General features: G+C 41.8%; 3 protein-coding genes across 4 annotated transcripts in view; 1 reads left to right on the plus strand and 2 right to left on the minus strand.

Moving 5' to 3' along the window:
* Positions 1-196, minus strand: part of CUL4A (cullin 4A) — a 36,071-nt gene extending 35,875 nt beyond the window's left edge. For both annotated transcript variants that reach the window (XM_042809651.1, XM_042809652.1), the window contains exon 1: positions 1-196. In XM_042809651.1, coding sequence (XP_042665585.1) covers positions 1-160 — 160 coding nt within the window. In that variant the 5' untranslated portion in view covers positions 161-196.
* Positions 197-816: 620 nt separating this feature from the next.
* Positions 817-13,796, plus strand: PCID2 (PCI domain containing 2). The gene is made up of 15 exons (XM_042809771.1): positions 817-898; positions 1,057-1,130; positions 3,163-3,252; positions 3,785-3,858; positions 4,231-4,296; positions 4,827-4,868; positions 5,354-5,408; positions 7,089-7,192; positions 7,898-7,973; positions 8,085-8,226; positions 9,341-9,441; positions 11,347-11,420; positions 11,587-11,712; positions 11,919-12,042; positions 13,352-13,796. Exons 2-15 carry the CDS (start codon positions 1,095-1,097, stop codon positions 13,439-13,441), a joined length of 1,200 nt encoding a protein of 399 aa, XP_042665705.1. The 5' UTR covers positions 817-898; positions 1,057-1,094; the 3' UTR covers positions 13,442-13,796.
* Positions 13,797-14,302: 506 nt separating this feature from the next.
* Positions 14,303-22,571, minus strand: PROZ (protein Z, vitamin K dependent plasma glycoprotein). Its single transcript, XM_042809770.1, has 8 exons — positions 22,421-22,571; positions 21,130-21,293; positions 20,442-20,466; positions 19,490-19,603; positions 18,622-18,753; positions 17,356-17,441; positions 17,141-17,264; positions 14,303-15,393 (listed from the first exon to the last, which is right to left on the minus strand). Exons 1-8 carry the CDS (start codon positions 22,485-22,487, stop codon positions 14,882-14,884), a joined length of 1,224 nt encoding a protein of 407 aa, XP_042665704.1. The 5' UTR covers positions 22,488-22,571; the 3' UTR covers positions 14,303-14,881.
* Positions 22,572-23,195: the final 624 nt, after the last annotated feature.

Consider the following 23,195-nt stretch of genomic DNA (forward strand, 5'->3'; position numbering starts at 1 on the left):
CTCTGAAGTTCTTGATGATGAGTTTCTTAGAGGCGGCGGCCGCGCCGCCCCCGCCGCCCCCACCGCGCGTGGCGGCGGCCAGCGAGGCGGGCTTGGTGAGCCCGTTAGTGTGCCCCACCAGGGCCGACAAGTGCGGCTTCTTCTGGGCTTCGTCCGCCATCTCTGCCCCGGGCGCCGTGTCCGGCCGGGGCAAGGCGCTGCGCTGGGCTGGGCCGCCCGGTCCCCGCCTCCGCTCTCTTCCTCCTCCTCCTCCTCCTCCTCCTCCTCCACCGCCCGCCCTCCTTCCCTCCCTCCCCCCCGCTCCGGCCCTGCCTACGGGCAGCAGCTCAGCCCTCTCCGAGAGCTTCCCACCGGCTCCCTGGCGGCCCCGTTCACAAGATGGCTCCCGGGGCGGACAGCTGCGGAGCGGAGAAGCTCCGGCAGAGCCTCGGTGCGAGCCTCTTACAAACAACGGCGTGGCGAACTTATTTATTCAGCTTTTTGGACAACAGATTGCTAAGGAGCGCGGCTGTCATCTCCTCGCAACGCGAGCACTGCGGCTCCGAGAACACAACAATCAGCCCCGAGGCGCACAGGTGATACCGAGTGACACCGAGCTGCGCAACTAACACCGCAAACCCCTCCCGCCACCCCACCCACTGAGGTGCATACGCCCGATGCACGTGGTTTATGCCTAGCGCGCGGTCTGGCCCCGCCTACTGCTATTTGCCATTGGCTGCTGCGAAAGGCCACGCCTCCCAAACGGCACTGGGGGCGGGGAAGACGAGAGGCGGTGTCGTCGCTGCTGTGTCACGTGGGATGCTCTGGCCTGTGCTAGCGCCGGAAGTACCTCGGGGACTGCCGGAAGTATCTCCGTGACTACCGGAAGTGCCGCTCTGCGCCGCGCCATGGCTGGGAGGTTGGTCTGTGTCGGGTTTGGGGGTTGTGGGAGAAGTTCGAGTAGAAGCGCGGCGAGAACGGGGGCATCCCCGTCCCGTCCTACCTGAGCGCGAGGAGGAGGAGGTGTCACTGGGGTGCCAGCGCCTTCCTTTCTCTAAGATTCCGGTTCTTTTGCAGAAGGCGATTTATTTAGGACTCTTGCCCCTTCTATCCCAATGGCACACATCACCATAAATCAGTATTTGCAACAAGTAAGTAAGATTTTATTTATGTATCTATGAACAGTTCGAATATGCGGATTTATTTTTCATTGCAGGAGATTAAAAAAAAAAAAAAGCAATCAATTTTGAACGTGAAACGTGGTAAGTATGGCTGCTGTGTGAAACGGTGCGTTCAAAGAATTTCTGTCAAGTGTGATCCTTGCTGGTAGAAGTGTATAGTGTACAGTAAGTCGGATTGTGGCAGCAGCACTGGCCCAGTGAGCAGCCTGGCCCCATGCACTGTTAACCCCATCTGATCTCAAACCAGGGCACAGAGAAGGCGCATGCAGTGCTAACTCAAGTTATGGCAAAAAAGCTTTTGGATTTTGAGATGCTGGCTAAACACAGTACTGTGAAAAGCAAAAAAACATACAGCCGTGCTTTTTGTGGTGATAAAGTTTTGAGAAAAATAAATTTGAGAATGGTTTTCAACATTGAAAAAAAAATATTAATATTTTGGTATGTTTGTGACTATATTCAGACAAGGTAAATGCTTTATCTGCAGGTTTTCAAGTGGAATGTATAGATGTGCAATCATATATTCAACTCAGAAATCTGATCATGGCTCTACTGGACTTTTATAAGTCCTCTCTTAGCAGAGGTAGATATGTCCTATGTGTCCCACTAGTTTTATGGTTTTGCTGCTCTCCTTTGATGTGTAATAAAAGGTATTAAAAATTAAAATGTTTTGTTACTTTATGTACATTAACTGTATTATATAATTAATGCTCCAGAAGTAATGTCTCCTGTGTTATGATGTTGAACCACAACATCAGAGGCAGATGTTGGTGGTATGACAGTAGAGGCTGAATCTTCCCACTGATATTCTGTTACGTGTTGTTGCCATGTGACAGATGGCAGCAGATGACACTGGTGTCTGATATGGAAGTGCCTATGAAGCAAAGATGTGTCACTGAATTCCTCTGTGTGGAAAAAAATGGCACCCATTGGGATTCTTCGACACTTACTGAATGTTTATGGAGACCAAACAGTGGATGTGAGCACAGTGAGGCAGTGGGTGGTGCATTTCAGTAGTGGCAACAGCAACAGTGGGTCACTTCCACTGGTGCAAATTTTTACAAGAGCAAAACGAGGGGGTCTTGTTCATCACTGGCAAAAATGCATGGCTAATTGTGGTGACTATGTTGAAAAATAGTGTTTTGTAGCTGAGAATTTGCTGTATAAAACACTGCTATATGATCTCAGTGTATCTGTTGTCGTTTCCTTAGAAATAATTAGGAGGCTTTTGCAACCTATATATATGAGGCCCAAGATGATTCCTTTTTACTCGGTGTGGTCCAGGCAAGACAAAAGGTTGGATGCCCATGGTTTATGGCAGATAGGATGGAGAGATAGGAGCAGGGTCACATGGATATCAGCAATGCTGAACCTTCAACACCGCGCTTTTAGCGTGATGCTCTTGCTGCTTCTTTCTGAACCATCCCATTTCCATCATTGTTATCACCCTGCTCACTTCAGTAATAATCAGTGAAGTCAATTAAACCAGGAAAAACTAAACCAAAACCCAACACCTGCTTAAGCACTTCCACTTCCACTTAACTTTTTTGTGTTAAATATTAAGTTCAAATGAAATGCATTTATGAGTCGTGATTCATAACTTTCTAATTCCATCTGTAGCATCACAGTCATTCTCAGTCGTACTCAGAGACTGCTTGTACCTTCACATCTTATATTTGCTACCCGTTACGTCCAACTGGGCAACTGGGATTTTAAAATGCTTCCAGGAATCTTTCACAGCTGTTTTATGGTAATAAATCCATATAAGCTGTTTTGAGGTCCTCTGGTTTGCTTGTATCCTACAAACAAGGAAAAACCGCAGTAGCATTCTTTTCATCCTCTCCATTTTTGAAAAACAGATGTATTGAAAATACAATGCTGATTCATTTAGTTTTAAACCTTTCAGACTCAAACTTGAAAAGATTCTGACATGGATGAATGCTGTAAATATGCTCTACGACTGTACCTGGATTTAATTGTATAATGTGCCTGTTTTGTGGGGTAGGTGCAAGAAGCTATTGACAGCAGAGATGGACAGTTTTGTGCAGAATTGGTATCATTTAAACATCCACATGTGGCAAACCCAAGGCTTCAGGTAAGAACTTTTTACTCTGGAAGAATCCTTCTTTGATGTTTTGTTCAGCGTTCATTTTTCCTAGCTCTGCATGTGCTTTCCTGTCTTCTGAGGATAAGATTCAGGAATATGCAGGGTCCTCTTCTGGATTTGATTCCCCTTTCTTTTTATAAGAATATTATATATTTGCAGTTTTTTCTTGGGTGGCTTTATGGTTTCCATGTTTTCTGAATAGTCCTGAAGGTCCCCAATGGCCAGGTTTATATTAGTAATGTGGCACAATGGGAGTGAATATGGAGAGCAAAACTTTGGCTAGTAATGGTCCGGTGTTTGTGCTGTATGCATTGCAGGTGCTTTTATGTAAGGCTAGCTATGATCTAACTGTGTACACAGAATGCATAGCATTTTCTTACACTAAGTTTGATATATTAATATTATCTATCTATTCTGATAGATAGCAAAGGCATGTATGCATAAGACTGCCATGATAAAATACCTGTCTGATATTTTTGGTATAGTGGATGTTTCTTCAATTGATTTATTCTATTCTTAGCTTCCATCTCCAGAGGAAAAGTGTCAACAAGTTTTGGAACCACCATATGATGAAATGTTTGCAGCCCACTTAAGGTAAAAATGGACTTAGGAATAGGCAAGTCAGTTAGAAGATGTCCAGCAGGGACAAGGAAGCATATCCCTAAGTCTACTTAGCTATTTTGAAATGGTTATATCTGGAAAATTGCTTAGTTACTCTTATAAGTAGCACTAGGACTATAGGAAATAAAGGCCTTCTCTTTTTTCTCCACATAAAGTATTTTTTTGTGTACCTGTAAGACATCTGTATAGGGCAATTGACAGAGCTTTGGTTTCAGTGCTTCCTATTTGGTATTTACTGCATCTCCTTGAACTATAACGTCTGTACCTGTTAAAAGGCAGAAGAAGAAATATGTGTCTTACATGTATGATATTTTTGGCTGCACTAATGCACCTTTTCTTTGACAGATGTACTTACGCTGTTGGAAACCATGACTTTATAGAGGCGTACAAATGCCAAACCGTTATTGTCCAATATCCTTTTCCATATATGTTGTGTATTGCTTTCAGATTGACTAGGTTTTCTTGTCTTCATCCCTTTTCAAACCTAATGTGCTGAGGTCTAGTTCCAGTTACACTTCAGCTATTTAGATTCTTAAGGAAATCTAAGTATGCTTTTTTTGGCTTTCTGTAGGACTAAGAAGGAACCAGTCTCCTGCCTCAAAACCAAAAAGTAATTTCTCACAGAGAGCAGGCGTACCTGAATCATTAATATACATCCCAGTTTCTACTTGGATGAAGGGAAAGATAATTCTAAAGAAAGCTGAAGGTTCATCTCTAAGTTTCTCTAAGAGAAACAGTGTTTCTCGTTGCTGCCACAGTACCAAAAGTGTGTGGCTGTGCTTATGTTCTTCCCTTCTGGGTCTTTGTATCTTCTCTCCTTGTTTCCTTCCTGCTTTGTTGGTTTCTGCTCTTTCATGTAACACATTGTACCACATAGCATCTCTGTTTTTTAAAGTCTGTGCTATGTTTCATAGCATTTTAAATTCTCCTAAACGCAATACATCTTTCCTGCGAGCATTTCAGGCACATAAAGAAGAAAATTGGTGAGTATATCATAGTCTAACTTAAAAACTAGACTCCCATCTTTCATCAGTATATAATATTGTAGCCATAATTTCAGTTTGCTATAAATTTTTATCTCCAGCAATACTTAAATGCCACCTAATAGTTTTTGCTGCCCGTTTGAGTTTTTACATCCAAAACTGTGAAAACTATATGTACATCTATGTTTAATTATATGCAATGTCTGTGAACAAATATATTAAGGATTTGTTGAAGGTGAGGTAACATTTCTGTTGCTTTATTTTTTTAAAGCCTTTAAAGCTGAAGTAAAGAAGTTGTCTGAATTAATTGCTTTGGTATAGGACTTCAAAGACACTGAGTTCTTGAAGGCTTCTCCTTTTAAAAAGATTCATCTTTTAAGTAAAAGTTCCTATATATTTTTACAGTTTTATGACCAGCTAGGAAGAAAAAAGAGTCTTATTGCATGATTTGTACATAGCACTTACACTTTGTCTAACTTTTCCAGGGCTTTACCTATTATGTATGCTGTAGCCCTTGATCTTCGAATTTTTGCTAATAACGTAAGTAAAACAACCTTAATACTTTAACCTGTTGGGATTTTCTAGGTTGGAAATGTTTGAGACTTGATTACAAAGCCTAATTTTGCTCATTAGTGTTCAATTTGTTAAGATTTTGTTAGTGCACTAAATTTGTCCTGTCCTATCGTAGAATTAGTTTGCTCACTCTACCACTTGAATGACAGAGTTTCTGGGCATCTGCGTGCAACTCACAGTTTAAACCTATAAAGCAATTGAGTACGGTCATAGAAGAGTATGATGGCACAGCTCCTTATTTCCATGTGTTATTCTTGCAAGCTGAGTCTTTGAAGGGATAGGGATACACAAGACAACTAAGCTTGTCTAACTACACACCGTATCTGAACGTGTGAAGTTTCTGCCTTGTTTCCCTCTTCCATCTGTGTATGTTGCTTTTGATGCTCATTGGAGCCCTTGCTGAGTCTACAGCTCCTGTCAAGCAAAAGAAAAACAGCCCCAAAGCCAAAAAAAAACCAAGCTTATATTATTTTTCCTCAGGTTAGTGAATTGGAGTAGCTAGCATCTGTGGAGAAATTCTTGACCCAAGATTGCGCAGCTGAGATGGGCAGATGACTTTGCTTCTGGTCACTTGACCTGAAGCAATGAAATTAGGAGTTCAAGCTACAGGAGAGTTTGTCAATATGCAGTATTTCCAGTGGTTGTCCACTTGATGCTTCTTGTGCCTAGGAAGTCACAAAACAGCATGCTTTTCATGCTTGCACAGAGAAGGCTTTGCGTGTGTTTGTGTGTCTGGTCTATAGCAAGCCTCAATTCTCAATCTGAACAAGGCAAGTTTGTTGGTTTGAGATGCACAAGAAAGGAAAAAGATGGGGTCGGTTATACTAGAAGTCTTAGAATGCTGTCTTCTGATGCCCATGTGTTTGAAAGATGTGGGTACAGGGAAGACTTTTACAGCAGCAGTTACATTCCTATTTCTTGTCCTTACATTGCAGCTAGTGAGAAAGCACGCATTAGAGTAAAACTTTTTAGGAGGAACATAGCAAATACCTACTCACTGGGTTTTTTCCACTTCTTCTTTGTTGTTTTATTTCTGCATTAACTAGTGCATGGTTCTTTCCCACTTTATATAAAGTAATTTTCACTTGCTCTGTAGTGTACATGTTCCTTTCTTTTGAAAATGTGGGGCTATAGCAGTGTGTACTTCTAGCAGAAAATGTTGGGTATGTTTTAGAACTAAAATCTAGTCCTTGGAGCTGTTGAGAGAAGCTTAATTATGAATTCTAAAACTCAGTTTCCGTAACTGAGGAATTAACTTTTGTTTGTTCAAAGACATTATTTTAGCTCAGGTCTTGTTCTTTGGAAACTTGACTGGGAGTGTTAATCCTCTAACTTGGCTATAAGGTGATCCTGAATTTAGGCTTCTGAGAGCTGCATTAATCTTAGTGTTGCTGAAGGCCAGTGCTATTTTCAATGTTCTGACTGGCCCTGCTGTGCATTAAGTTTGGTACAGGGTGTTCAGGAACTTCTCCAAGTGTTTTGTTCTGTTTTGTTTTCAGTCCTGTCAGCATGACTACTCTCATGATTTAGGCAATAGTAGGCATGTCAAATGTATTGTTAAAATGTGGTATTAGGGAACTAAATTGTTTACAAACCCAGTGTATTAGAACATAGAATTTTGTGCTGTTTCTTGCTATGTAATTATAGGCAGATCAACAGCTGGTAAAGAGGGGGAAAAGCAAAGTTGGCGACATGCTAGAAAAAGCAGCAGAACTGCTGATGAGCTGTTTTCGAGTCTGTGCCAGTGACACGTAAGTGGAAGATGCTCTGTAAAACTTGCACAATTATGTTCTTAAGAGCTTATATAAAAGTTTTGTCTGCTTAGTAAGACTGTATCTGGATAGGAACAAACACTTCTGAGGCTTATTTCCTCTCATGTATAGTCTGCCTTGACTATCAACTGCAGCTGGAGTTTAAGGTTTAACCTTCCTAAAAGGTGATATTGGGTGGGACTGATCCTGTCAGGGAATATTATTAACCCTTCTGTACACTTTTTAAGCTATGAAGTTTACTTCAGTGTGGTTAGACTGGGGATGGGTGACTCTTTGGTTTACTGTCTTGGTGATTTTAAGGCTTCCCAGGTGGATAAAATGCTTTTATTCCCCATCAATCTTTCTTTCACCTTGAATATTACCAGCAACTGCTATGCTGGTGTATGCAGACTATAGTGAGGACCCTGCTGCAAGTGAATAATACTCTGCGTGATATCTCTCATTGCAATGAGAAGAAAAGCAGCAGTGCTATTTAAAATTTAAGATTTGAGACATTCCATTTAGAGAGTGCTGTCAAGTTTTAAGGCAAGGAGTTGGCTTTTATTTTCAGATTTCTATCCTAAAAACCATCCATGAAATATTTATCTAGGGATGGAATTTACTACACACAAAAAAGGAAGTAATTATTTTACTACGGTGTTCAGTACTAACAGTTTGGTTTTTTTTTTTCTATTCTTATGACAGTCGAGCAGGCATTGAAGATTCCAAAAAGTGGGGCATGTTGTTTCTCGTGAATCAGCTGTTCAAAATTTATTTTAAGGTAGGGCTTAAGTGTGGTAAGCTGCTTTGTATTTCATACTCTAAGTCAAACTCACTCTTTTTAACATGATGTTGCCTATCTGCATTCAATGTGGTTAATTTTATTTAACAGATCAATAAGCTCCATCTATGTAAACCCTTAATTAGAGCAATTGACAGTTCAAACCTGAAGGATGAGTATAGCATGGCACAGCGAGTTACATACCGATACTACGTTGGACGCAAAGCCATGTTTGACAGCGACTTTAAGCAAGGTACTGTGTGCCAGTAGGACACATTTAAACTCTTGCTGCTTGGTGTGAACTGTGGCATGTGTGTGTGCAGTTCCAAATGTGTGCAGAAGATTCAGTTGTATTCGTGATGAGCAAAGGATAGTCATGCTGAAAGATCCGCAGGCTGAGTCTGATTGGAGATGAGGTTACATGACACTTCTATTTCTAGCATATGCCAGCTTTAAAATACTTGTTTCTGTGAAGTTCCCTGTACTCTAATGCATTGTGTGCATAGAACAGTTATTCCCTGTACTAGCATCCAACGGAATAGGTTTGTAAAAGGTTTCTCCAAGGAAGCTTTGCAGTTGTCTTGTCCTCTTGAAGTTACTTTGTGCTGTGTAGGATATCTTCAGCAAACTGTGCTGTGGAATGCATTCTCAATGCATTGATTTTTGGAGACCATATTTCTGAGATTTGTCATTCACAAATGCTTTTAGAGCTGAGACATAAACCTTTAATTACAAATGTGAGTCTCTGTCCAAATAGCCCATTACTTCAAAGGGAGAAAGTACTATTAGCCAGTTTTGTGACTCCTAAGAAGCATCTTCTGACCGTCAGGCCTGTCATTTTTTTTTTTCTAAGAGAAGAATGATGGAAAAGTTTTCATACTATAATGCTGTGTGGTATCACTGACATATTTCTGCAGCTGAGCAGGTGTGTGCACCACGTGCAGCTTACATCCCCGGAAGAACCTAATTTGTGCATTTAGAAAATACCTGTTCTGCTTCATCAGTGCTTTGTGAAATTCTACTTTTCGGTAGTAAATAAAAAAAAGAAGAAAGAAGAAAATTGTTAACTGAGCTGAGCATTTCAGTACTGTTTGTAACTCTTACATCTGACATCTGGCTATTGACAGCTTTTATTTTCTGAAGGAGAACTTATTTTTCTTGTAATACTTTGTCTTTTGTGTGATTCACCAATAATTCTTACAATGTGTTTCTTAATGTATTTTGATTGGTGTGGGTTTTTTTTGGGTATAATTTCAAATATCATAGGTTCAAGCTAGAAATGGACATTGAGCACAGAATTGGGTTATGGTTTTGATCAGTCTTAGTTCTTGACTATTTACTGTCATTGCTTTTATTTGTGTCTGCAGCTGAAGAGTATCTGTCATTTGCTTTTGAGCACTGTCACCGTTCAAGCCAGAAAAACAAAAGAATGATTTTGATCTACCTGCTGCCAGTAAAAATGTTGTTGGTGAGTAGATGTTATTCCTGCAAATTGTTTTTCAGGAGGCAAATAAGCAAACTGGAACTCAGCATGGTTCTTAATTTTCTTTCTTTTCCCTTATTGGCATGCAGAGGTTATTTGTGCCTGACCTCCGTATGCACCAGAACATGCAGATGTTGTACAAATAAGGACAGAAAATGTTGAATTGTAATTTACAGCAAAGTAGGAAAGAAGGAAGTAAAGATGCTTTTTGTCCCCCCTGCCTTATTCTGCCCCTCTGAAAGGTGGAACTTGAGGTTACTGCTATAAGAAAAATAAGCACTTCTCTAGAGAGCTCAAAGTTAACTTGGCATGTACCAGAGTGCCTTCATGGTGACAACTGTGCACTGGCATCCAGGGTATGTCTGGATTCACTGGTACAAATCTGTGCTGCTTTCACCTGGCAAAGGGAAGGAGCATGTGCAAATAAATGGTTGGAGACTGCTATGGTGGGTTTACCACAGGAAAGTGGTCTTTGTTTTTATAATCGCTCCTTGCGCATTATTTATCAGTTTAAGGCATGTCAGCTGGTTTCCATTTGTTCTCTTCATCTTGTTGCTGAAGGAATTATGTCTGCTTCTTGTTCCTGTCCTTTCTGTGTTCTGTGCTGGCATTTGTCTTCCTTGAGTGGGGTTGTACAAGCTATTAATTCAGTGTAACTGAGGGGCCAAGGACTAGATTTTAGAGTGTTTGCCACTCCCTTTTACCAAATTTCTCACAGAGAATGTTTTTATCATCCAGTTCTGAGAGTTCCCATCTTCCACGTTTACCCCAGCAAAATGAATCCTGACCATTCTCACTTACTCCCTGTGCTCCCTTTTCAGTCCCTTGCGGTATCAAAAAGCAAAAAAGAAATCACATGTAAGGGGGGAACATGGTGGGTATGATAATTGGCTTCTGTTTTTCAATTTTGTTCATTGTCTTTCTTAGTGGTTATTTTCAGATCAGACAGTGGTAGAGTTGATTAAAGGAAACTAACAGACCTTAAGCCTTCCTTAAACTTGTGGACCCTTTAGTGCATGAGATTATGGTAGCTTTTCTGAACAGTTCAAGAGGCACTAAAGAATCTATATAAAGGTCATTGTTTTTACAGTTGCTTTTTTAAATCACAATCCAAACGTTAACACTGACCTTAGAACTACAAAAATAGCTTGGGTATTTGTTTTTTTGGGCGTTTGGTGGTTTTTTTCTTTTCATTCCTAGCAGCTTTTAGTAAACATGCAGCTGAGTTCTGCTCTTGACTAATCCTCCAGCCAGGAAAGGAATTAGCAACGGCACCATGTAATGGTAACTAAATTTAAATTCTGACCAAGTTGGTATGCAATCTGATCTCTGCCCTGCAAAGGGAAGAAACGAAAGTTTCTGTTTGGTACTGTGCCTAATTTTGTCTTACCTGATCGAACGATGAGAATTAAATCTGTTTCATTCAACTTTCTTCTCTTTCTCTTGACATTTTAATGGCCATACGGAGGCACAGTGAAGAAATAATCTGGGAGACTGAGCTAACACGTGACAGTGTTGAAGCACTGCTTGTGTTGTTAGTAATGCCTGGGATTCCCACAGTTCTTCTGCTCACAAACAGATCATAAAACCCCAACACGAAATTTGGACTTGCCTAAGCCTCGTGTCACATGATCTTGATGTTTCCTAACACTCAGAAATATCAAGAGACTGCCTAAACCATGATAAATAATTATTGTGAGTTGAGTTGCAGGAAGTTTGACAGGGCAAGAGGATGTCTTACAAATACTTTCATTTAACATTTGTTCTGTAGCAAACCAGAAAAGAAGGTAGTCAAACACTTGTCTGTTTCTATGAAAAATGCTTTTATAGATTACATTTTAAATGAGCTTGACTTTATCCTGGAAAACTTGGAAACCTTTTATTTTTCAGGGCCATATGCCAACTGTTCAGCTCTTAAAAAAGTACGACCTTATGCAGTTTGCTGAAGTAACAAAGGCTGTGAGGTATGCAATTATTTTATTACATTGTGTAGTAGTTCAAAAAGCTTTAACTATAAAGAATTTTATTTGGAATGATTGAGGAAGGCAGAGGAAAGATACTCCTACCGAGTCATACACTTCCTTTTCTTGATGAGACCTTCTCATGTGTTCATTTCTTCCATCCTTCTAGTGAAGGCAATCTTCTCCTACTGAATGAAGCTCTGACCAAGCATGAGACCTTCTTCATTCGGTGTGGAATCTTTCTTATCCTCGAGAAGCTGAAAATCATCACATACAGAAATCTCTTTAAGAAAGTGTAAGCATAACAAAAGCTACATTTTTCTAAAAGCAGACTTAATGTGGTTTCACCTAGGACTGAAATAGAGGTGTAATGCTCTTCAACTCTCTCAAGGAATGCAGAATTCCTGTTAAAGTGAATCTGTAGTAGAATGTCTGTTTTACTATGAACCAGAGTTCTAAGTGATTGTTTCTCAATAACAGATTTTCTGTTGTTTCTTGCAGATATTTACTACTCAAAACACATCAGTTATCCCTAGATGCCTTTCTTTTTGCTCTGAAATTCATGCAAGTAGATGATGTTGACATTGACGAAGTCCAGTGCATTTTAGCTAATCTTATATATATGGTATGTGCTTCCTGCTTGTTTTTGAGTCCTTCCAGACTGAGTAAAAAGCATTAGGCAGAGATTATAAGTTTGTTACAGAAATATATCAGTAATCCCATCTTTTCTTGTGTGCGAAAGTTGATGCGTTTGTGCCTGAAGTGCAGATGTTTTCATTTGCTGTGGGAAATTTCTCTACTTCCTACTTTTGCAGGAATCAGTTAAAATTGCAGTTAAGTATGCATTACAAGTTCAGTACTGACTTTTCTAAATAACGTATAAATATTTGTTTCAAAATACAAAAATTACATCTAGTACCAGGAAGGGATTTGTTTTTCTGCATTTGAAGTAGGAGACTGTTGACATTCCAACATTACAAGAACTACATTTCCTTGTTTCTCGTTTTGTCTTTTACTCTAAATGGGTCTTCAGTACTTATGAACAAGGTACAAGCTTGAAGTCAGTAGTTTCCTAATAAATCAGAAGTTTTGGAGCAGCATTGTAGTGCCAGCAAGAAAATGAACTACTTCTCCTGGAGAAGAAAAGGCTCAGGAGAGATCTGATAACAGCTTTCCAGTACTTGAAGGGAGCTAATAAGTGGAGGCAAATCAACGTTTTGCACAGTCTGGTAGTGATAGAACAAGGGACACTGCTTTTAAATTAGGAGAGATTTAGATTATATGTCATAGGGAAATTTTTCACTGAGAGGGTGGTGGGGTGCTGCAGCAGGCTGCCCAGAGAAGCTGTGGCAGCCCCATCCCTAGAGGTGTTCAAGTCTGGGTTGGATGGGGTCCTGAGCAGCCTGGTCTAGTGCCTGATTTAGTGGTTGGAAACCCTGCTCACAGCAGGGGTCTGGAACTAGGTGATCTTTCAGGCCATTTCCAACCAAAGCCATTCTATGATTCTTTGGTTCTGAAACAGGTTATTTGGTACCTGCTTAGAGTAGCGAAGGGTGGGATGAGGTGACTGGAAGACTTCTACATGTCTGAAAAGGAAGAATTTTTTTTTTAAAGTTAAAATAGTGATCAATTAAAATCCCAATTTTAAAATGAGCAAGAGTAAATTTAGAAACTTCTCCAGAGGTCTTATCTCTTAAGGCAAACCAGTAGGGGTCCCTGGCAGCAGGCAATCCAAGAGCAGCATTAGTAGTACACAAGCATGGATATGGTACCAACTTTCTGCTTGCTGTTTGATGTGACCCACTTACATAAATTGGGTCCTTACAAATAGTGCAGTGGTGATTGATTGTGTACACATAACTTTGATTTAGTCTAGCAACAGCTGAGGTATCACCAGCTTCCAGTGCTAACACTGTGTTTTCTTCTCCTGACAGGGTCATATTAAAGGCTATATATCTCATCAGCATCAAAAACTTGTGGTCAGTAAGCAGAACCCATTTCCTCCTCTGTCAACGGTGTGTTGAGTATTGTGTCTTACCCATGCAAGAACAGATATGCAACTTGCCCAGTGGAGCTGCTCCTCATCAGCCAGAGAACATTATAAATACCTGGTTCATATCCAAGGCTGGAATACCAGGAACTGTGTGTGGCTCCTTTCCCAGAATGACCAAGGCTGTCGGTGTAACAAAATGCATCAACTACTTTTCAGTAGTGGTTTCTGAAGGTTTCCTAGATCATTAAGAGTATCTCCTGAGGAAATAAAAGCAAAGCATTCCAAAGATCTTCCAAAGTACTTAAAAGCTTTTACGAAGTACTTCATGTTACTATTTCTACTTTTATCCTTTGGAAAATAAATGAATTACATGTGGTAATCCATTATTCAGAGTGGAAGTAATATTTTCTTTTATGATACCCATTTTCTAAATCTCTTCAATAATTTTGCTGGCCTTGAGTATGCTCTTCAAGCCTTCTATAAGAAGCAGAGAAGTTGCTCTTGACACTAAAAGCTTTTCTATGTCATCGATACATACAAGTTAAAGTACATGTGGGATGTTTGCCTGTAAGTACTCAGGGATAGGTTTGTTTTGTTTTGTTTTAAATTCCTTTAATGTTTTGTTTAAAATTTATTGTGATGAACAAAAGAATGCATCTAAGTAACTTACCCATATTCTGTTTTATTCTGCTTCCGGGGAAGAGATTGCCACTGGGTCCAATATTTTAAGTGTTCCTTCTATTGTGTGTTTGTTCTGTTCTATTTTTTTGAAAGTAGGAAGGAGGAGGGGTACAGTGTACCTGTTGGTTATGAGGCGATAGTTCTGGGGTTTGGGTTTTTTTGTTTGTTTGTTGGTTGGTTTTTAAAAAGAAAATAAAACATTTTCCCCCCCTCTTTGACAGTCTGATTTTATTTTACTCACTAACTGAAGTAGACGTGAAGTAGACATAATTCCTATAGCAAAACACAGCTACCAAGAAGAATTTTCAGCGTAATGAGAGAATCATCCTTTATCAACATACACATTTAAATGCTTGGAGTGTCCCTTGTCTTTATAAGTTGTACAAATGAGTGAAATAAGAGCGTGGGTTTCTTGAACCAGACTTGAGGATAACAAGCATTGTAAAGACTTATTTTAGCAACATTTAAAAGACCTCATAAAAGGCACTGATAGAAAAGCATCAATACTTTTTGAATTTTAGAGCAAACAGTTTAGTAAACTTAAAGTTCAGTCTGTTTATTAGTAAAGCAGCTAGGTTTTCTGCATCATGGCTTTTACAGTACTGTGTGTTACCAGAGGAAGGAAAGACAAATGGGCTTTTCTGTATGAATTGGAGTAAAATAGGTATCATCATTGTAACTTCCACTGCTGCAAATGGTGATAATCAGATGGCTCTACTGGCTGCTTCCGCATGTTTCCTTGCAGTGATTGGTAGGGGTTTGGTAGTGGAGGATTGGTTGTGTTTGCGTCTTACTTCATTTTTTGTTTAAACCATATCATGTACCTAGCTGTGTTGGTAAATAAAAATGTTTTCCTGTCAGCATCTTCTAGTGGCCAAGGTCCCAGAATACCAGTCAGGAACCATGTGCCCTTATACACAGTGGCCATAAAGCTCCCTCCAGCCAGCTGTTTCTCTATGGCCTCCTGGCTGTGTCCACAAAACTGCCTGTTTGTGAGGCTTACGTTGAGTATTTGTTCACAATCCTCGGTGGGAAGATACGAAACCTGCAACTCGTCGCCTTGAAATTCGCCACCTTCCATTTTCCAACCAGTGACTGTACCAGCCAATTTTGGAATCAAAATGTGTTCTGCAAAGTCTCTTTCAGGGATGCATACAGGAAGCTGGTGGTTACCGCACTCAATGTGCTCTTGGAGTTGCAGCAGTGCAACGTCATTCTCACCAGTGTCTTCGTCATACCGGATGTGAATGTGTTTCTCATGAACTTCCATGATCTTCTCGGCTCCGCTTGTTCTGTTACACCCTGTGAAGCAATGACATGTTGACTGCTCTTAGGAATCACAGAATCACAGAATTGTAGGGGTTGGAAGGGACCTCCAGAGATCATCGAGTCCAACCCCCCTGCCAAAGCAGGTTCCCTACAGCAGGTCGCACAGGGAGGCATCCAGGCAGGTCTTGAACATCTCCAGAGAAGGAGACTCCACCACCTCCCTGGGCAGCCTGTTCCAGTGCTCCGTCACCTCACTGTAAAGAAGTTCTTGCGCACATTTGTGTGGAACTTCCTGTGCTGCAGTTTCTGGCCATTTCCCCTTGTCCTGTCTCCACACACTGCTGAAAAGAGTCTGGCCTCACCACTCTGCCCCCCACACCTTAGGTATTTATAGACCTGGATCTAGTTCCCTTTCAGTCTTTTCTCAAAGCTAAACAGACCCAGCCTTTCTTCATAGGAGAGATACTTCAGGCCTCACCATCTTTGTGGCCCTCCACTGGACTCTTTCCAAGAGATCCCTGTCTTTTTTGTACTGGGGAGCCCAGAACTGGACACAGTACTCCAGATGAGGCCTTACCAGGGCAGAGTAGAGGGGAGGATCACCTCCCTTGACCTACTGGTCATGCTCTTTTTAATGCATCCCAGAATGCCATTGGCCTTCTTGGCCACAAGGGCACACTGCTGGCTCATGGCCAACCTGTCATCCACCAGGACACCCAGGTCCCTCTCTGCAGAGCTCCTCTCCAGCAGGTCATCCCCCAGCCGGTGCATGCGATTATTCAGTGCATGCAATTATTCCTCCCTAGATGCAAGACTCTACACTTGCTTTTGCTGAACCTCATCTGGTTTCTTACTGCCCAGCTCTCCAGCCTGTCCAGGTCTCACTGAATGGCAGCACAGCCTTCAGGCGTGTCAGCCAATCCTCCCAACTTTGTATCATCAGCAAACTTGCTGAGGGTGGCCACTATCCCCTCATCAAGGTCATTGATGAAGACATCGAACAAGACCGGACCCAGCACCAACCCCTGAAGAACACCACTGGTTACAGATCTCCAACTGGACTCTGCACCACCAATGACAACTCTCTGCGCTCTGCCAGTCAGCCAGTTCTCAACCCACCTCACTGTCCACTCATCTATCCCACACCTCCTCAGCTTTGTTATAAGGATGTCGTAGAAGACAGTATCAAATGACTTGCTGAAATCAATTACCAGAGACTGGCATTTATTAAAATTACTTAAATTATTTAAATTACCAGAGACTTGATAACTGCATGCGCATTGGTAACAACTGCCTAGATGTGCTGAGGAGTATGTACGCTAGAGAAAGATGCTCTTTCTTGAAACAGATATGTTAAAGGTGAATTAAGAATGACAGCTTGGCAGCCTTTCAATCTTGTGTAGATGCATGCATAATTGAGAGGAAGGACAAATACCCAACAACAGAACTGAATTTGGGCATGAACAGTTTCTTTCCTTGGGGGTGCAGAGCAAATGAACTCTAAATGAACCTGGTTTAGCTCATCCCAGGTACTGAGGCAGCCCCTGTGAGCTGCCCTTGAGAGGTACTTGTCTCTCTTCTTGGCTTGTAGAGAGACGTATCACAGTGGTAGTTCTAACTTGATACTTAACTAAGGTGCTTAAATGAGGTGGCAGCGCATTTGTGTCCCAAAGCAAATGTTTTTGGGAAATTTCAGTAAGCAGCAGAAATTTTAGTAAGTTGTTTTTAAAAGAAGCTTATCCATGCTGAAAAGTGCAAAAGAAAATATTTAATCACCTACCAGTGCCAACCCTGATTTTAAAATGGTTGTGCAGAAGGGCGCACTCTGCTGTGGTCAGTACAAAGTTACTTTTTAGCAGCACTCCTCCACAGAAACCTTTCCCTTCTGAGTTTAGCAACAGGACCTAAGACAACACAGAAAGAAGATTATTAATAGCACTGTCCACAGGAAGTTGAGTAATGAGTTTCATGAATTTCATGAACTGCTACAAATACCTGCCAAGGAAATTGCTTGCCATGTTCCTTTGGGGTTTCGCGTATCAGATTATCACTGTCTTGAAGTCTGCCACATGCACATTGATCTAGCAAACAAACAAACAAACAAAAGCAAAAACCTCATGCTGCAACATTTCAAGACAAAAACTACCTGCAAGTTATGTTATTCATTCCTCATAAAATGTAGGGTTTGGGAAAAGGAGAATTTCTCAACTGGTGAAAATCAGAATAATTAACTTAACTTCTGTTGTCTGATAGCTTAGAAATGACAATGAACAATTTGGTCATTGTGTTAGGCTTGTGGTGGCCAGATTTCACTGCCCGTGACTTAGGAACACAGTTTCCAAAGAATAAAGCTTCCACTCCAGACAACTGTCATCACAGGTTTCTTCCTCATCCTCATATCCTGTATCTGACCTGTACCAAACACCTCACAGCTGTGGCCTAATCTCGGCAGGATAATTCTTGGCCTTCCTTTTGGAAGACTATAAGGGGGATGTGCATACTTTTGTGTTCTGGTTCAGAGGAGGAACCTGCATTTCAAGTGAATCTCTGAGTTAATGTGCACACACTTTCTGCCACCTTGTGTCCTCATCTTGGTTCACATAAACTGGATTCTGTTCAGGTGAAGCTGAATCAGAAGTAAGCCCCTGTAACCATGTGCTCTTACAGTTAATGACGTTTAGCCCTAGGGATAGTCTGAAATAAAACCCATCTGAGTTGAGCACTTGGTGTGAACATTAAATCTTCATCAAAAGCCACATACACAGATCGTATTTGTCTGTCCTACTTGCTAATATAGACAGGGACTAAGCATACTACTTTGTTTTTAGTAGACCTTGCATACAGGGGGGATGAGGTTGAATGAGGTACTTAGACTGAATGCAACAATGAAGAGAGCTACCTGTTCAAACCAACATGGCAGCAAGTTCTGCCCTTCATTTATCATACCATCACATGCCCGATCCAAATCAACTGAACCTCATTCCCAAACAGGAAGGTCATCAGTTACCTTTTACTGAGGTTAAATTAGTGTGAGAAAGAGTGGAAAACCTCTTATAACTGGGTAATACGTAGAGTGATGCAAATGCTCTCTGCACACTCATGTTTAAATGTTCAGATCAAGTATGGCTTCTTTTACTGCTGCTTGTGCATCTTTGGTGGTCCTTAGATTCCTCCTTTTTCTCTCCCCAGTTTGAGAGGTCAGTAATGCTTCTGTCCAAGCACCAAGCATGGATCCTCACTAACTTCCATGCTCACACTTACCTAATGGGATGCATTGTTTTTTGTCCTTCCCAAGCTCATAGCCTTCAGCACAGGAGCAATGGTAGGAATTACTTCCTGGGTAGCAGAAGTGCTGACATCCTTCTTTTCCTTGGTGCCGGCATTCATTTTTAGCTGAATGGAGCAGACAGAGAAAAAGCCTTAGTAACCAAAAGTTAAGCTTTGTACATGAACCTGTGAAAGGATGCTGTAGGTTTCTCTGCTCATTTCAGGAAAACACTAAGAAGCTGCACCAGAGTGGCCTTCTGCACTTTTTCAGAAGGCAGGTGTTGTGTGAGGAAAAAAAAGGCTACAGCTTGCTGTTTTGCAGCTTAAGCAAATTTATAGTTCTTATTTTTCATGTTTGCACTAAGAAAGTTAAAACTAATTACTAAAAATCAAAACTAGCAGGAAAAAATAAAGGAAAGGAGAATTAATCATCCTTGAGACATGGGCAGCCAGCGTTTTACAGATGAGCAAACACTTAACCTTCAGTGCAAAGCAACAGGAAGAGGTTTTGGTGCTGAATCTAGCCCACAGGCAGGGAAGCAGCAAGGAAATCTGTACTCAGCGTGGTTCTTGGTGGCTCCTGTGGAGCAGGTACTGCTCCCCAGGGGGCTGCAGAGAAGGGCCCTGCTGGGCAGAAATACTGACCTCAGGGCTGAGAACCAAAACCTGGTGGAGGTAAACATGAAGATCTGGTCTGGTGCAGTAGTATCTGATAACCATTAGGCATGCAGTGGGGTAGCATTGCAAACTGTGGCTTAGCATAGGTAAGGATACATAGGCTGAACATCTCAGCTGGAGGAGCATCAGGAAATAGTGCATGCTGTGGTGGGTCCAAGCCTGTGTTCTGGCAGCAGTGCCTCACCGAAGGCGCAGTCCTCCCCCTCGAAGCCCGCGGTGCAGGTGCAGGTGTAGCCACGGATGGTGTCCTCACACAGGCCACCGTGCTGGCATGGGCTGGAGGAACACCTCCAGCCACCTGGGGAAGGACGGCCAGACGTAGAGGGAGGTGGCGAAACACTCCCACCCCTGAGAGCTCAGCTGTAGGCAGACACTTCCTGTACGGACAGTCCTGAACAGCACCCGGTTAGAGTCAAGGGCAAGCAGTCCCGCCCTCACAGGAAATTAATACCGCCTCCCTATCCACTATCTAAACCTCTGATTACAAAAGAATGAAAACTAATTAAAAATAAGTGAGAGAACTGTTTGGACATGCAGTGGTGAGGGAGGTGTGAAGTCTACTTGCCACATGTTGCTGCCTCGGGCTCTGTGCCCAGCGGGTGCCTGGCTGCATCACCTCATGTCAGCTTTGCAGGCTCATTTCTTTCCAGTCGTCTCTTAAACACTCTAATGCTCAGCATACTGTGGAAAATACACCTGTTTTCCCTTCCATACCCTGGTTGCTCTCTGTTAACACCACCCTGGACCACAGCTGCCACCACAGCCTATTCTGGTCCCACAGGTCCATGTTGTGGAAATGGCAGCCACAGACAGATGTAGCCACAAACAGCAAAGTGTCCTGCTCCCAGGTGACAGCCAGGGAGAGAAAGAGCCTGCTTCCTATCACAGCATCTGCTCCCCTTCAGTTTACACACACTCTGCAGTTTTAGCTATTTCTTCCTATCTAGGACTTTTTAAATCCTTTCACATCAGCACTTTTCCTCTTGCTTTACTAGAGACATGAAAAAGTAGCAACTGAGTGTTTCTTTTTGAATAAACTGCTGAAAACTCAAAACCAGCATAAGGCTGATAAGACTGAGGCATAATGTTCAGAGCATGACACCACTGTGAGGAGAGAAATCAAGAGACAAGCTTACCGTAGTAGTTATCCCAAAACATTTTCTGGAAAAAAAAAAAAAAAAAAAGAAAAGGGAAAGTTGGACTTCAGTTCTCAAATAACATTACTTTCCATGGGTACTTTGTAAAACAGAAGCACTACATGAGAGATTATACTGCCCCTTCCTTCCCAGAGGGAGCAGCCAATGCTCTTCTATAGCCTGCTGCTCCTGATCTTGCCCTGAGGCACTTGGATCACCAGTCCTGTGTTTGTTTTTTCTTCTTCCTTGTATAAACCATCTCTGCACAGAGTCCTGTGTTAGAGAGCAGAGCATCCAGCTGCATATTGCAGAGGACCTCTTGTACAGTGGCACTTGTGGCCACTGACCCAAAAATCCTCCTTCTGTAAGTCTTACTACTGCTATGGGTTCTTCCCTCCATCCCAGCACCCCACTGCTCCTCCCAGTCCCCAAGGGATGTTGAGACTGTATTTGTGTGTGTGTGGTCAGGATGGGATAACACCTGTGTGCTTTCCCAACACAAGATGCAGGACACATCAATTTCAGGAGGGGATATTAAAAGTGTAGAAGACTGTTTTACACAGAGAAAAATCCAAACGGTGGAAACAAGCTGCAAAAACTTGTAGTAAATAAAATAGCAATAACAAATCAAACCAAAGTCACCAAGAAAATAGTTCTCCACACGCACAAAGTATAACAAAATACTTACGAGCATTTCATCATTTTCAAATACTTCTCTTGCTTCCTCATGCGTGCACCTCTCTTCAAGGCATTCCCTTTCCAAACTGCCTTGCAAGACCTCCTCAAAATGCAGGGAGTTGGCACGTCGATGCCTCTTGATAACTTTGTTTGCATCATCAGTTGATATAAACACTGAAATGATGTTGTTGATATTAGTACTCAGGCTATCCTTTATGATTTCACTTTAATTTTTTTTTAAGATCTTATTAAGCTGCCAATTTTTATTGTGAAGAGAAATCCTTTGGATGATTCAGAGTTTCAGCCACAGTAAACTCCAAAAAAGGTCTACTTCTTCAGCCCAAACCAGGCTGAGGAGTCACAGGGATGTAGCATCTCTTCTGAGGGTGCCTTGCTTATTCCCAGGCAGGTGGCATTTGGTACAACTGCAAGCCCCTGGATCTTAAAGACCCATGGTTGGGTGATGTGTTTTGTGGCTAGGCTTTGCTCTGCCATGGGTTTCATGGCTCTTTGGTCTCAGTAAAAATTGGAAAAATAATTTCTGAAAGGCAGACAGCTGAAGACATGAGAGAGATCAAACCTTGAAACTCCTGTTTGCAATGATGTCCACAACAGAACTTGCCTAGCAGGGGGAGGGCTGGGGCGGCACTTTCACCTTTGACATTAACTGGGACATGGCCACGTGTGGCAGCGCGTGTTTGTCAGATCTCCTGTACTCAGAAGGTAAATCCAATGGGGCAGGGACTGGTTTTGTTTGTTTGCTTGGTTGTTCTGCATTTTACACTTTGGGGACCCAAAGGTTGAGATTAGAAATGATATTAGAATTGAAGAATATTAAAAGCAATACAAAAAATATTCTGGAGTTCGTTAGTTATGCTTGTGAAGGCTTGCAAGCATGCAGCAGGCTCGCATGCGATATTAAGTAAGACAAAGCTTCGTGTTCATGCTTTGAATTTCTAAAAGTTCTCTAGACCCCCGTTGCACATTTGGACAAATCATAGAGGATGAATGCAAAAAACATATACTTCTTTTATTTTTATTACATCAGCAACTAGAAAAACAAAATTCTTCTTACTATGTCAGTGACGGTATTACCAGATTACGATGCCTCAGTAACCTACTGTCATTTTTACTTAGGTATATGAAAAAAACCAGCAAAAATGTACTGAAACACGGATAGCTGTTAGTGATGTCAGCCTGTGCTACAAGGCAAACATGACAGGAGGTACATAAACACCGGTATGTTTACAAGAGCAGGAGCACAAAGGAGAATGAAAGCCACAACAAAACAAAGGCCATACCTGTCTGCTCTGTCTGAAGAAAAAGGGCAGAGAGAAGAAACAACATTGTCCAAAAGCATCTTGCCATTGCTACTCTCTGCAATCAATGGTGGCTTGCCTGCATTCCTGCAGCTCTTTGGGGAAATGGCTCAACAGGAGATGTTGAAGTTTAAAGTCCAGCTGCTCAAGAGAAAACAAAACCTCTGAGGGCAAAGCCCGGCCTCAAAGTCAACATGTGGAAACCTTGAAAAAACCTATTTGGTGGTTGAACAATTCCCCTTCTCTCATTGCAAGGGCTGAAGGCGAAGCACGCTTGGAAACCTCCAACTTTTGGATATTCCTTCCCCCAGCCTTCACATCTGTAACACAAAATAGGGAGAGGTGGACAGCATGAGTATTTCTTCGTGCCATAGCAAAGCACAGGCACAAGCTTGGTGATGACTCCAGGATCAGTAGTGCAGCATGGCTGCTCTGCTCACCCACTCCACGCAACCTTTATTGTGGTGGGGCACGGAATGAGAGGATGGATGTGCTTCACTCTGCAGGTTTGGGGCAGCCTGGAGGGGAAAGTACTCTTTAATCTTAGAAACATAAAGAACACACCAATTTGAGCATATATGAGTAAACCCTCAAATAAAACTTCACATCAACTGGAGTTTTAAAAATCAGGTTTGCTGCAGAGCCAGGCTGTCTCATCTCAGCACGCTTACATGTCACCACTTGATGTCAGTACAGGGCTTTGCAGCACACATATGTACATCTGCAAGCATTAACTACTTTTTATACAAGCTTCTCA

The sequence above is a fragment of the Centrocercus urophasianus genome, unplaced genomic scaffold (genome assembly GCF_019232065.1).
Source record: "Centrocercus urophasianus isolate 14NV4802_14NV808 unplaced genomic scaffold, USGS_Curo_1.0 seq_12, whole genome shotgun sequence".
Lineage (NCBI taxonomy): Eukaryota > Metazoa > Chordata > Aves > Galliformes > Phasianidae > Centrocercus > Centrocercus urophasianus.

Bases quoted from the DNA above. Each gene is read 5' to 3' on its own strand.
- PCID2 (XM_042809771.1), top strand. From the start codon at position 1,095: ATGGCACACATCACCATAAATCAGTATTTGCAACAA. The intron at 5,409-7,088 runs GTAAGTAAAACA...ATGTAATTATAG, and splicing joins TTCGAATTTTTGCTAATAAC to GCAGATCAACAGCTGGTAAA. The intron at 11,421-11,586 runs GTATGCAATTAT...CCATCCTTCTAG, and splicing joins GAAGTAACAAAGGCTGTGAG to TGAAGGCAATCTTCTCCTAC.
- PROZ (XM_042809770.1), bottom strand. From the start codon at position 22,487: ATGGCAAGATGCTTTTGGACAATGTTGTTTCTTCTCTCTGCCCTTTTT. The intron at 19,604-20,441 runs GTAAGCTTGTCT...GTCCTTCCCCAG, and splicing joins GTTTTGGGATAACTACTACG to GTGGCTGGAGGTGTTCCTCC. The intron at 17,265-17,355 runs GTATTTGTAGCA...GTGTTGTCTTAG, and splicing joins GCAAGCAATTTCCTTGGCAG to GTCCTGTTGCTAAACTCAGA.